The following is an 11,781-nucleotide window of genomic DNA, read 5'->3' as shown; positions in this document are numbered from 1 at the left end:
TGGAAGGTGAATTATTAATGCTGTAGCGTCTTCCTAATCTCTGTGTCCACTTCTTGCCCCCCCCCCCCCTTCCCCAAATGGTTGGCGTCCCTGGTATGCACTCAGGCTTTTAAAAATAACTGCATGTCAATACTTGACATATCTGCATTCTTCTCAATGGCGGACCGAACACCATTTTGCCCTTTGCAGAGGTTAACTTTGAATATGAGAGCATCCATTTTGAGCCAAGAAAATTGATGCATCACATGTCCATAAAAAACTGAATGTGTAATTTGTTTGATACTTGTTTTTGTATTTATATCTACTTAGACATGATTTTTTTTTTTTTAAACTGATCAGGACAACAAATGACCCTGGCGGTGGGCGGTCTCACCGCTCTTGTTTTTGCCAGTTGAGATGGACAGTTTAGTATGCCGGGCAGCAGCGGTGGATATTTTTACCTGAAATCCAATCCTGCGCAGTGTCGTCCATTTTGTTTCGACGCCTTGTTCAAGACGGAACTGACACACGAACAACACAAGAACATTTTTTGGGGCCTGTCAGAACCTCCGGAGAGTTCATAGCGTGACAAAGTGCCTTCCCACTTCCTGCCTTCCCCTTTCTTGCCGTTATGTTAAGTAGCAGGCCTGCATTCTGTCGGCCCCTCGTGTCCTCCTTGGGTTTCAATTCCAAACATGGTGATCCTTGTGGGGACTCCGTATCAACGACACCCCACTCCCACTCCTCCCCCCGGCTTATCCGCCCTCCTCCAGCTGTTGTCGCCAAAGTGCTGGCCGGCGATTGAACTGAACGTGTCGCCACCCGAGACGGAAAAAAGGGGGGACGCACAATGAGAGCAGGACCTCGTTGTAGAACTGCGAGAAACCCTTGAAGAACTCCCCGAGGGAACGCATTTGGATTGCAGACTTTGCCGTGCTTTCCGGACATGAGTGGGGAAAACGGCAGCCTGATGGAGAACCTGTTCGCTGCCCCCATCTGTGATGGCTGGAGCAACAACACCGAGGGGGCCCTTTATCATCTGGGCAACACGATCCTGTTCCTGGGCTACATGGGTGGCAGTGGAGCCTACGGGTGCCTTTTCATCTTCGGCCTCCTCGCTCCTTCCTTCCTGTGTCTGACTCTGTGGGGCTGGATGACGCTATGCGGGCCCGATGTGGTCGCCTGGAACCTCTTGCTGCTTCTAGCGTGCCTGTTCCAGATTTTCCACTTGCTCTACCGCCTGCACCAGGAGGGATTGTCCGGCGAAGAGCTGGCCGCTCTCTACCAGGCCGTCTACCTCCCGTTGGGGGTGCCTGTCCAGGTCTTCAAGGAAATCGCGGGCGCCTTTGAGAACAAAGTGCTGGAAATGAAGGCGGGTGAGAAGTACGCGGTGGAGGGCAAGACGCCCATCGAAAGGCTTTCCTTTCTGCTGTCTGGCAGGTGACTGTCTTGATTACTTGTCGTGATTCACTTTGGTAGTTGTCGTGGTACAATCTTTTAGGTTTAGTTCCCTACCAGACCCTTATCGCCTACTGACCAGGATAAAAGTCAGGAAAGGTGTCCAACGATGTGAAGGGTAGTGAAGTGGTAGTAAGTTTTGCTAGCATGGGTCCGGTTCCCGGCTCAGGCCTGAACAGCCACTGGAGCCACTTGCGATCCCGAGTCACAGTCCCAAACCTGAAGGAGGATTATTATTTCAGGAATTGTGTCCACCCAGAAAACCACGTCACAAAAACAACTACAGTGACTTAAGTTGTCATGGGTAATGAATTACTTGTCAAGGGGAGTGTAGTGTTCCATGTTAGCTGCTTTCGCGCTGGGGCACCGACATCCAGCTGCCAGATCTCTCAAAAAGTTGCTCAAAGTCAACCACACTGACCAGTTGTGAGGACAAAAACCTGAAAAACAACAAGAAGTAAGTTAGAAGTTAGAAGTAAACACAGTTGTACAAATTTTTGGCCTTCCTTGTCTTTGCGCCGCTCACTGTGACGCCATGCTAATTCCGTAGCTAACGCAGCTAGCATCCTCCCGCCAAGTGATAACCGGGACCGGACCAAGTTTAAATGTTACATATGATCCCCAGTAACGTTTCTTGACTATTTCAAACCTGATTGTGATTCTGACTGGATTGTTGTTCGTAGTGCAGATGGAGAAGGTCAAAACAAGTTTTTGTTCTGACGAGGTTGTCCCAGGTAGACGTGACCATGAAGAGATTTTAGTCGATCAGATGCCGCGACATTCAAGCGTGAAGGAGAAAAGGGAATCTTTAATGCGATCCAGTTTTAGTCGGTGGATTATCTTAAAGCCTCCCCCCCGACTGAGGAGCTTCCTGATGACTTTATCCATCGTCTCTGGCAAACGAACAAACGGGGCTTGACGCAGCAAATTTTCACGGCGCTGTTAAGTATTTTTTGGGGGGCCCCTGCGGAGATCATTATGCAAATGTTTGGGAAAGTCACCCCCCGACATCAGCGGTGACCTCCGGCTCTCTAATCTTGTGTTTCCTTTTTTAACCTCGTCACTCTTGACGTCAGGATCAACGTATCTCTGGAAGGTCAATTCCTGCACTACATCCACCCACACCAGTTCCTCGACTCGCCCGAGTGGGAGTCCCTGAGGCCCAATGAGGACGGAAAGTTCCAGGTAGTTTCATCTGTGGCCAAAAAGCAAATTTTTTTTTTTAAATATGTCATTTTAAATGACATTTTTTCCGATTGAAAAACTTTAATTTTTGGCAGTTTCTTGCTCCATTTTCTTCTCTAGAGGGAAATTAATACGTTTTTTTCCCCTTTAAAATTTTTTTACATTTTTCTTGGAGCATTCTTGGAAAATTCAAACTTGTTTACATGAGGGTGAAAAAAACCCAAAACTTTTTTAAAGGTGTTATAAGGGTGTTCGTGTTGCCCGTTTCTTCAGAAAATTGTTGGGTTTTTCTTTCCCCGTATGAAATTTGTAGCTATTTTCAATTTAAGTTACGTTGGAAATTTCTTGAAACATTTAATTTTTTTTAAAACTGGCTTTCACACAAAATAAAAAAAATGGAAAACGAGGACTTTTAGCTAGAAAAAACTAAATGTGTTAATAAAAATATTTTTTTTCCAGGGAATTGTAAGAATTGTTCTTAAATACCGCTTTCTCTTGTCTCGTAAAAATGATGGTTTCTTCTTGGGCAATTATGCCAAAAACAAAGCTGGCAAAAAAAGGATTTAGGAAAAACATAAAGACTAAATTGATTTTTTTCCCCTTCAAAATTTTTTTTCTTGGAAAAAACGTCCTGAATGCCTTTCTTTGAGAAAAGAATGTACACCCTTTGAAAAGGTGAACATGTTAAACTGCTGCAGAATAGCGCCACCGTCTGTTGAGGAGGACTTAGATGTCAAATTTATATTGCCTTGAGGATCGGTGGCTGGTATCGGCAGCCTTAAAATCCGTCTGACATCGATACTCGTCCCTCACGAAACCCACCAGAATTTTCTGATTTTCCCATCCCACTTTTGGCCTGCGTTTGTCTTTCAGGTTACTCTGACGGCAGAGGAGGACTGTCGCTACGTGTCGTGGCGCCGCCGCCGCCTCTTCTCGCTCATGTCCAAGGAGCGTTACGTGTGCCGCCTGTTCGCCGTCATGCTCGGCTACGACATCGCCGAGAAGCTGTACAACCTCAACAACAAGCTCTACATCAAGAGCGGCGTCCTGCTGGACATTCGCCTTCCCAGCCTCTACCACGTTCTGGCCCCCTCGTCGCAGAGCAGCGAGGGCGAAGCCCCCGAGCGAGTCGACCGACACGCTCCCCGGGAGTCAGACCCCGACCGGGGATGCCAGGGCGAGAACCCCATCGGGCAGCGGTGGCCGTCCGACCCGGAGCTGCCCTTGGGTGAGGACTCCACCAGCCTGGTCCTGGAGGACTTTGCCGACATGGCGGGCTCCTTAACCGACTATGGCAGTGAGAGGGATTATTTGAGGTAGAGGGGGCACGAGGGGGTCCGGAGTTAACACACTGGCTCACCCGCTTAAGATACATGTAAGTACTGCACCTGCGCGGTGGAATGGTAGTGTAGTATGCATGGATGATGTCACCTTTAACACTAACTTTCTTGGCAACTTCTTCCCGCCAACATTTTCTGATTACTTTTGGTGGAAATGTACTAGGTTTTTTTTTGGGGGGGGGGAGGGGGGATTTTCTGGAAATTGTACAGAAATGTTTTTTTTCCCCCTCTTAACTCATTCAGTACCAGCCAATTCTAGACCAAGTCTGAAAAGACGTTTAAAAACGTCTTTGGGAATGAATGAGTTAAAAGTTTTCTTCTGGCAGGTATGAGATTTCGTTACAAAAAAAATATAATATATATACAAATACATCTTTAAAAACAACTTTTCATTGAAAACATATTATATAAACACTTATTTTGAGAATATAACGTTTTGCAAAAGAATCATAAATCTTTTACTCTCCCCAAATCAACTTTTTTTTCATGTGTGCTGGGGGCCGTGGGGAGAAACTTTGGGGGGACGTTTCAATTTACTTTCTTGGAAGATTATGATTTTCTTGGGGGAAAAAAAATCATTAGCATGTGAGATGGGTCCTGCTAAAATCACAAACAACTATTTATAACTAACTAATCCATAAATCAACGAGTTAGTGTTAATTGATTAATGGGCCAATGTTATTACCAGTTCGAACCAGCAAAAAAAAAATTTCAATGTAGTTCACCATTTTGTGGATTGACATTTTTTCCCCCCAAATTCGTGGCATCCAGTCGAATGTAATTCTCATTTGTGTCCACAGGGGGCACCATGGCCGGAGGCGCAGCTCGCTTCCAGAGGAGTCGAGCGCCGCTGGCTCCCACCGACACTCCCAAACTCTGACCACGCCATTTTTTTTGTTTCTTTTGATTTCTTTTCAGACGTTCACACTATTTGGACCACAGGTTTTTTTTTTGTGTGTGTGTTTGTTTCGATTCACACATCACTTGTGCTCATTTAATATCATTTTGTTCAAAAACACAAAAGAAATTGAGAGCTTCCTCTGTAAATAAAAACAATGTGTTAATGTAGTTAGCCGTGGGCACGTTTTTTTCCTCTTAATATTAAACATGCACCAATATAATGTGAAATTGTCCAATTACAGGGGGCCAACATTTCTCCATAAAGCTTTCGTGCAATGAAAATGTTGTTTTGGGACAGTCTCCTTCCTGGAATGCTTCATGTACAGGCTGTGCTTAGCTGCTATTTTTTTAGCCTGTTTCAATGTAAATCGTGTGTAAAATGACAACAATAAACACACATGCTGACATGGACTTCTGTACTGTCTCCACTTGAGGATTGGTGGCTAGAAACCACAATAAAATAAGATCTCCATGTTCATGTTTGCCTACTCCACAGTCTCCATTTTGCTGTGACGCTGCATTTTCTTTCCGCTTGGATTTTTCCACGTTTTGCCTCTAAAGGGGGTGTCAGAAGTGGTTGCACACCTGCACAAAGTCATGTGACCACGGCGACCCTCGCCTAACGTTGATGTTGTTCACGCACAGTGGCTCCTCGCGCCTGATAAAACAGAAAAAAAAATTATTGTTTCTCATCGATAGATTTTAAAACTTAAAATTGATTTAAGAAAAAACTAGCGGTAATTTAACTTTGCCCGGCAAAAAGTTTCTTCCCCACAAACAATGGTGAAACCTGCCTAGCAACAAGTGATCACATGAATTCTGCCTAGCAACAAGTGTCTTCTCACCTAAATAAATGTGAATTTTCCAAGCAGCAAGCTTTTTACCCCTCCAAAATCATTGTGTGACTTCTGCCAAGCAACAACTGTGTCGCCCCCCCCCCCCAACGATTTTAAATTCGACCTAAGAAGAGCTCTCCCTCCACAGGAACGAATGGTAATCCTGTCTTGCAAGACTTAGGAAAAATAATTACCTAAAGACTTTGCAGTGCATGCTCGCTAAAGTTCTATTATTTCGGCTTTTGATCTTGGCTTAGAAGCCGAAACTCCTAACTTTTAAAAAACATACCCATCTAGTGGCCTGACTTTCACCCCGACAAAAACAAGAGCATCGCGTCAACATTTCAGTGTGGACGTACGTGCGCGAGGCGATTTGGGACAGGCAGATGGACTTGAGGTGGACGTCGTTCTGCCGGTAGAAGCGAGCACCCGTGTTTTTCAGCGTGATGGAGCGAATCTCACACAGCGCCGCCGGGTGAGCCAGCATCGCCTTGTACACTGTTGTGTCTGTTTGACTAAAACACGCACACACATTGATCACTGCAGGCAGATATGACCTCCCTCAAGGATGTCAGCTTCTACAAATGGCTCGAAGGGGAAAGGTGATGACTATTAGGATAGGAACCGCATCCCCATGGACCTTGAATTCCGATACTCTACGAGGTTATCGCCCCAAGCGGTCCAGTCCAGTTCAAGGTTTATAGAGTGGAATAAGAATCAGTCGGTTTGGTACCCTTTCACAAACCTCAACTATGGGAGCGAACTGAACCAAACTGACGAAAAGGATTCATCTAGTGCAGACATGTCCAAAGTCCGGCCCGCGGGCCAAATCCGGCCCGCGGTCGAATTTAATCCGGCCCTCGGCCCCCGTCATAAAATCAGTGCCGTCTGGCCCGCAGGTTGGGCGCAATGGAACACGTGTTGCATTGACTGAGGTCTTGTAGACTGGTGAGTGATGTTTCATAGAGTACTGCTTCCCTCTAGTGGCTAAATGAGTAATAGCATTCACTAAATGAGTAATAGCATTTAGACACTAGAGGGCATCACTCACGAGTTAACAAGACATCACTCCGTGTTTATATTGACTGATATGTCATATTTCAAATTCCTGTTTCAAATGAACCAAAATAAATTCTTAAGATTGTTGAAATTAAAATAAAAATGGAAATGTGAAACAGACTGGCTTACTAAAATTTGTTGAACAATATTGTTGTTCAATGTAAAGAATGTCAGCCAAGGTCGGCCCCCCGACATTTTACCACATAAAATCTGGCCCCCTTGGCAAAAAGTTTGGACACCCCTGATCTAGTGTTTCACAGTGCTTGGGAGCCCAAAGGAAGGATGCAAAAAAAAAAAAAAAAAAAAGTCATGGTACCCACAGCCGGAGTCGTTGTCGTGTCTCCAGGTCTCCGGTAGTCAGCGTCACTTCCACTTCTGCGCTTTTAGTTAGAGCGGACGCTTCCAACACAAGCAGGATGTGATGAGCTGCAGCACGCACGTGAGACAAGACATCGACATCAGCCACAGCAAATTGTGCCAGACGTTTATGTTGGGAAGAGGGGGGGGTTCCAAGCGAGGTGTTTGAAAAGTGGTCTGATTTTCAACTTGAATTGTAGGGTGCTTCACTTCATCCGACTTTGATTTGATCTTGTTGTTAGCGCACGTCAGCACGCCGGCTGATTTTCGCCTTTGCATTGTGTGGGGGGGTCACTCGCACGCAGCGAAGGAGCTCATTAGCTCGCTTCTGCTGACTCATGATGTTTCCCCTTCTGGCTTTGATGATTGCGCCGCAATTAGGAGACGGTTCGCACGTTGGCTTTACTTTTTTGTATCCACGTGAGGACGCTCATCAGGAACGGTGGGACGCCCTCAAGTGCGCATTCACAAGCTTCGGTCAACATTCGCCAAGGTACTTTTTGTGCGTGAAGTTGATGCATTCTCACCGCAGAAGGGAGGCCGAGACGTGGTGAGGAGGAACAATTTCTGCTCGGTGGGGAGAGGAGATGACCTGATGCCGCAGTTTTCGGACAAACCTGAAGGACAGATTTATTTACATTTTTTTGTATATTCATTCATCATTGTTATTTTGTTATTCAATATATTGTAAATGCAATGTTATTTATTTGAACGTACAGTAATTTTTTTAAACAATGCATTGTGTGTACTGCATCGCTGTACAGCCTGCCAGATTTTGTCGATAACAAAACCCACAATGTCAACAACACATTCTGAACACGATTTCTAAAAAAAACTGTCAGTTGTTTGTAAGAAAATTTTTATATTTTAACTTTTTTTAATGGTTGGACCTGCTTTGGGTTATTTTGTTTGTTATTGTTTTTTAAAAAAACTTTTATAATAAAATATTTTGAATGATTACGCCGTTGCCCCCCTTCATTTTCAATTGAATGAAATCACTTACCGATAGTGGGACACGTTCCCCGGAAGACGTCGCAGTGGAGGCATCGTCCCTGGAGGAAGTTTTGGTAGGTGTCACACGGCACGCCGCTCAGCCAGCACGACGCATTTAGAGCGCTCATGTACACTTGCAGCGCCCTCATGTGGTCGCAAATCACATAGCCGTACACTGGAATGAAGCCCAAAACTGACAAATCCACACAAAAAGTGGCACGGTTCAAAAAGGTGCCTAAAAATAAGTCGAAATTGGTTCAGAAAGAAGGCAACCCCAAAAAATAGTATGTTTTGGAAGGATCATATGTTTTAAAACAGGTGCCAAAAAAAGAGCATGGCTTTGATTCACAAGGGTGCCACAGTGCGGGGGGTTCAGAAAATGCCCAACAATTGGTCTGCTTCATAAGGGTCCCAAAAGTTGTAGGATTCATAAGGCTACTCAAAAAATTTTTTGGTTTAAGTAGCGTGTCAAAAGCGGCATGTAGGTTCAAATGGATGCTAAAACGTAGTATGTTACAAAGGGCTGCCAAAAAGTAGTCTCGTTGAAATGGGTCAAGAAAGTAACATCGTTTATATGCCAATTTTTGGTGCCTTCCACAAGATTTGTTTAAAAAAAAATACAAATAAAAAAAAAACATTCATAAGGGTCTGGGCAACGTATTTTTTTTAAAGGGTATTTTCTACATTTAGCGCAATTTGGAACCCACCAGAGGCAAACCGGGATCGTGCGCATCCCGTCTGGTCATTTCCGCCATTCAGGAAGAAGTCCACGTGGCCGACCGGGATGGAGATGCCGAAGTCTGATGACAAGTCAAAAACAAAACAACAGCAGCAGCAGCAGAATTACACGGGCATTTTTGTCACATCAAAGACAAGTCTGTCTTCAATGAAGGTGACATACGTGTCGAAAACACTTTCTGGTCTTCAATGACCAAGTATCATACATTTTTTTTGTTAACGTTAGATCCGATATTTATTTGAGTAGCTTCCAAATCGAAAGCGCATTATTTTGTCACGGACATTGTTGACATGAAAGGTTACAATTGATCTGCATGTATTTGACGACTCCTCTTACAGTCTGAGTCGGTATGGATGGCGTCCACAAACTGCGCGTCGGATGGGTCCAGGCGGTCGAAGGTGTCTGCGCCCTTAAACATCGGACCGGCCGGGTCCAAACCTGGTGAACATCAACAGTTAAAAGAACCGGATGGCGTTCAAAATCTTGGCAATTTTGCAGTTGAGGTTTACCCGTGATTCTGCCGATCTTTCCCTCAAAGAGCGTTCCCACAAATCCGGCCACGTGCGCCCCCAAACTGATGCCGATGAAGTGGAACGTCTCCAGCTTGCATCCTTCTTTCTGTTCAAGAGAGTCAGAAATTCCTGTAAAAATTCTACAGTGGGACAAGGACAAAGGCAAAAATGAAGAGGGGGAAAAAAATGGAAACACGGCAAGAAGAATTAAGAGAAAAAAAATTGTGACGTTAAAGAGGGAAACAAATTTTGCAATATTGTGAGAAGTTAGCTATAAAATTTAAATCACAAGAAAAGCGTTGCAAGGTTGCGTCGTTTGTGACCTGCAGCCGGTTGACGAGGACGGAAATCTGCAGGGCCACCTCCTTGTAGTTGTCCACCACCAGGTTGTACGCAAACGAGGCGCAGTGCACCCAATCCACCATCAGCACGTTGACGTCCTCCACCTCCAGCAGCGCCTCGGCCAGATCCAAAACCCACGAAGGCTTGCTGCCCAGGGCCCTGCGCATGCGCAAACAGCAGCAAAGACGCGCCACTTTTCAATCAACACAAAATGGCAGTATCTTCAATGAACATCTTTTGGAAGCCAGATTGTGAATTTTGGTCTGTGAGTGATTGAGGCGCAGAGCGCGCAGGGCGTGGCATCTGACCTGTATCCGTGAATGACGATCTTGGTGGGCCGCGTGGCGTTGAAGGAGCTTCCCGGAACCTGGTGAAAGGGGCGCGCGCAGCCCAGATGCTCTCGGGTCATCAGTAGGTAGCGAACCTGCGGTTGCGCTCGCTGCTGCCTCTGCTGGCGGTACTGCTGCCAGGTGGTGTTGCTCATATCAGCGCATTCGTCCGCCGTTGCCTCCAAACCTCCAGGATGACGCCAGTGCAGTTACGCATGTTATTATTTGAACATATAAATATAGATTTTTTTTATTACAATGTATTTTTGACAACTCTGTTCAGTCTTACATGATGATACTTTGCTAGAATGTGGATTTTCATCAGCCCTAGAGTGAAGTTAAAAACATAATGAAAGTATATATATTTTTTGTTATGTATTCATTTTATTGCTATGGATTTTTACATTTCATATCGTATTGGAGAGCCATTAAATTATAATATACTGTATTATATTTTTTGCGTATGTGACTGTAATAATTTTATTCTTATTTTATATTGTAATTTTAGTCCAGTGGTCCAGTTATTTACTTCATATTGCATTGAATGACGCAATATTTCCTCTTTTATTTGGATTCATTCTTGTAGTATTTTTCTCCTTTTTTGTATGCATTTTCTGGCGCCATAAATATGACATATGACATATGTATTCTATATTTGATTAGATATTGCTCACTTTATCCCTCATATTCCTATATAAATATTTCGTATTAATAAGTCTACGAGAGGGGCAAAATATCAGGCACAGGTTACCTACCTTGGACCGTGTGGACCAGAGAAAGAGCGAAGAACAGCATGACGTTTTTGCCCGTGGGGGCCATTGCTGGCAGTTAATGGGAGCTTAGCGGTGTTCAGCTGCTCAGTGAAGCCGGCACAGGGTGATCGGATTTCGGTTAAGACGTCTCAATAGACCCGGCGATGGCCACCCAAATCACGAATTGCCCTATTAAGAACAACACTGACACGTTAAGTTTAGCCTTTTATGACAAATCTGTGCGAATTTTAACGCATCCTAACCCACGTCCCTGGGGAGTGGGTACGTACGTGATTGGTTGTTGGCTTTCCCTGAAACTCGCTGCTGATAGGTCGTTAAAGACACGTCATGGTGTAAACAAATAAAATGGCGGCCCACGCAGTTCACAACTTGCAAACAGCAGCGCAATAATTGGCAAACTCTGCAAACTAATTGGTAGAAAACAGGCCACACAAGACAACCGCAATGTGAGTTTTGAAAAAAATCATTATTTTAATAACATAAAAATTAAAATAGGAAGTACTGTACCATTAGCGCTTATGATTAAAAAAAATCGCTCTAACCAGATTTCTGTAACGACAAGAAGTGCTTCCGCATTCCTTGCGAAGTTGGACTGTGGCGGAGAAGCGTCAAACAGTACAAACAATACAGAAGTTATGTTTTACACATTCATTATTTTATCAAGTGTTAACCAATGAAATTAAAACAAAACTACAGTATTATGTTGTACTCTTACATTCAAAGTAAAATTTATTTTATTTTTGTTATTACTTTTGCATATTTGGAGATACGAGGCAATATATATATATATATATATATATATATATATATATAATATCACTGCACACTGAACCTTGGACATTTGCAGAGGATAGGGATCGGGCTGGCCTATGAATAACAAAAATCTGTGGATAATTGGTCAATTTATTGGGGAAAAATGTTTGCATAATACACTGACATTCATTTAATATACGTAATTTTACACACACAAAAAGATATT

The 11,781-nt window shown here is 44.1% G+C and overlaps 2 protein-coding genes across 6 annotated transcripts; one reads left to right on the top strand and one right to left on the bottom strand.

Moving 5' to 3' along the window:
• Positions 1–100: 100 nt before the first annotated feature.
• Positions 101–5,273, top strand: popdc2 (popeye domain containing 2). 2 transcript variants are annotated; one of them, XR_007965235.1, is made up of 4 exons: positions 101–1,419; positions 2,514–2,622; positions 3,496–3,997; positions 4,763–5,273. XR_007965235.1 is itself a non-coding variant. In XM_052081398.1 (4 exons), the coding sequence occupies exons 1-4, from the start codon at positions 926–928 to the stop codon at positions 4,840–4,842; spliced, it is 1,038 nt and encodes a 345-aa protein (XP_051937358.1). In that variant the 5' UTR covers positions 101–925; the 3' UTR covers positions 4,843–5,273. The 2 variants fall into 2 exon arrangements, 1 of the variants encoding a protein (XP_051937358.1); XM_052081398.1 differs by having other exon boundaries at positions 3,496–3,850.
• Positions 1,516–11,467, bottom strand: pla1a (phospholipase A1 member A). Of its 4 annotated transcripts, none has more exons than XM_052081393.1 (13): positions 10,785–11,467; positions 10,009–10,216; positions 9,682–9,859; positions 9,356–9,464; positions 9,183–9,284; positions 8,815–8,907; positions 8,118–8,300; positions 7,642–7,731; positions 7,078–7,183; positions 6,058–6,213; positions 5,448–5,520; positions 1,754–1,877; positions 1,516–1,656 (listed from the first exon to the last, which is right to left on the bottom strand). In XM_052081393.1, the coding sequence occupies exons 1-12, from the start codon at positions 10,846–10,848 to the stop codon at positions 1,845–1,847; spliced, it is 1,395 nt and encodes a 464-aa protein (XP_051937353.1). In that variant the 5' UTR covers positions 10,849–11,467; the 3' UTR covers positions 1,516–1,656; positions 1,754–1,844. The 4 variants fall into 4 exon arrangements, with proteins under 4 accessions (XP_051937353.1, XP_051937355.1, XP_051937354.1 ...); XM_052081395.1 differs by having other exon boundaries at positions 8,118–8,282; XM_052081394.1 differs by lacking the exons at positions 1,516–1,656; positions 1,754–1,877 and having other exon boundaries at positions 4,921–5,520.
• Between the last annotated feature and the right edge of the window lie 314 nt (positions 11,468–11,781).

The sequence above is a fragment of the Hippocampus zosterae genome, chromosome 12 (genome assembly GCF_025434085.1).
Source record: "Hippocampus zosterae strain Florida chromosome 12, ASM2543408v3, whole genome shotgun sequence".
NCBI lineage: Eukaryota > Metazoa > Chordata > Actinopteri > Syngnathiformes > Syngnathidae > Hippocampus > Hippocampus zosterae.
Note: the sequence above shows the minus strand (reverse complement) of the source record. Positions and strands in the feature narration are given on the sequence as shown.

Excerpts from the sequence above, each read along its gene's own strand:
- pla1a (XM_052081393.1), bottom strand. The coding sequence starts at position 10,848 with ATGGCCCCCACGGGCAAAAACGTCATGCTGTTCTTCGCTCTTTCTCTG. Across the intron at positions 9,860-10,008 it reads ATCGTCATTCACGGATACAG|GGCCCTGGGCAGCAAGCCTT; the intron begins GTCAGATGCCAC and ends GCGCATGCGCAG. Across the intron at positions 1,878-5,447 it reads GGTCACATGACTTTGTGCAG|GTTTTTGTCCTCACAACTGG; the intron begins GTGTGCAACCAC and ends GTTGTTTTTCAG.
- popdc2 (XM_052081398.1), top strand. The coding sequence starts at position 926 with ATGAGTGGGGAAAACGGCAGCCTGATGGAGAACCTGTTCGCTGCCCCC. Across the intron at positions 1,420-2,513 it reads TCCTTTCTGCTGTCTGGCAG|GATCAACGTATCTCTGGAAG; the intron begins GTGACTGTCTTG and ends TCTTGACGTCAG. Across the intron at positions 3,851-4,762 it reads CGACCCGGAGCTGCCCTTGG|GGGGCACCATGGCCGGAGGC; the intron begins GTGAGGACTCCA and ends TTGTGTCCACAG.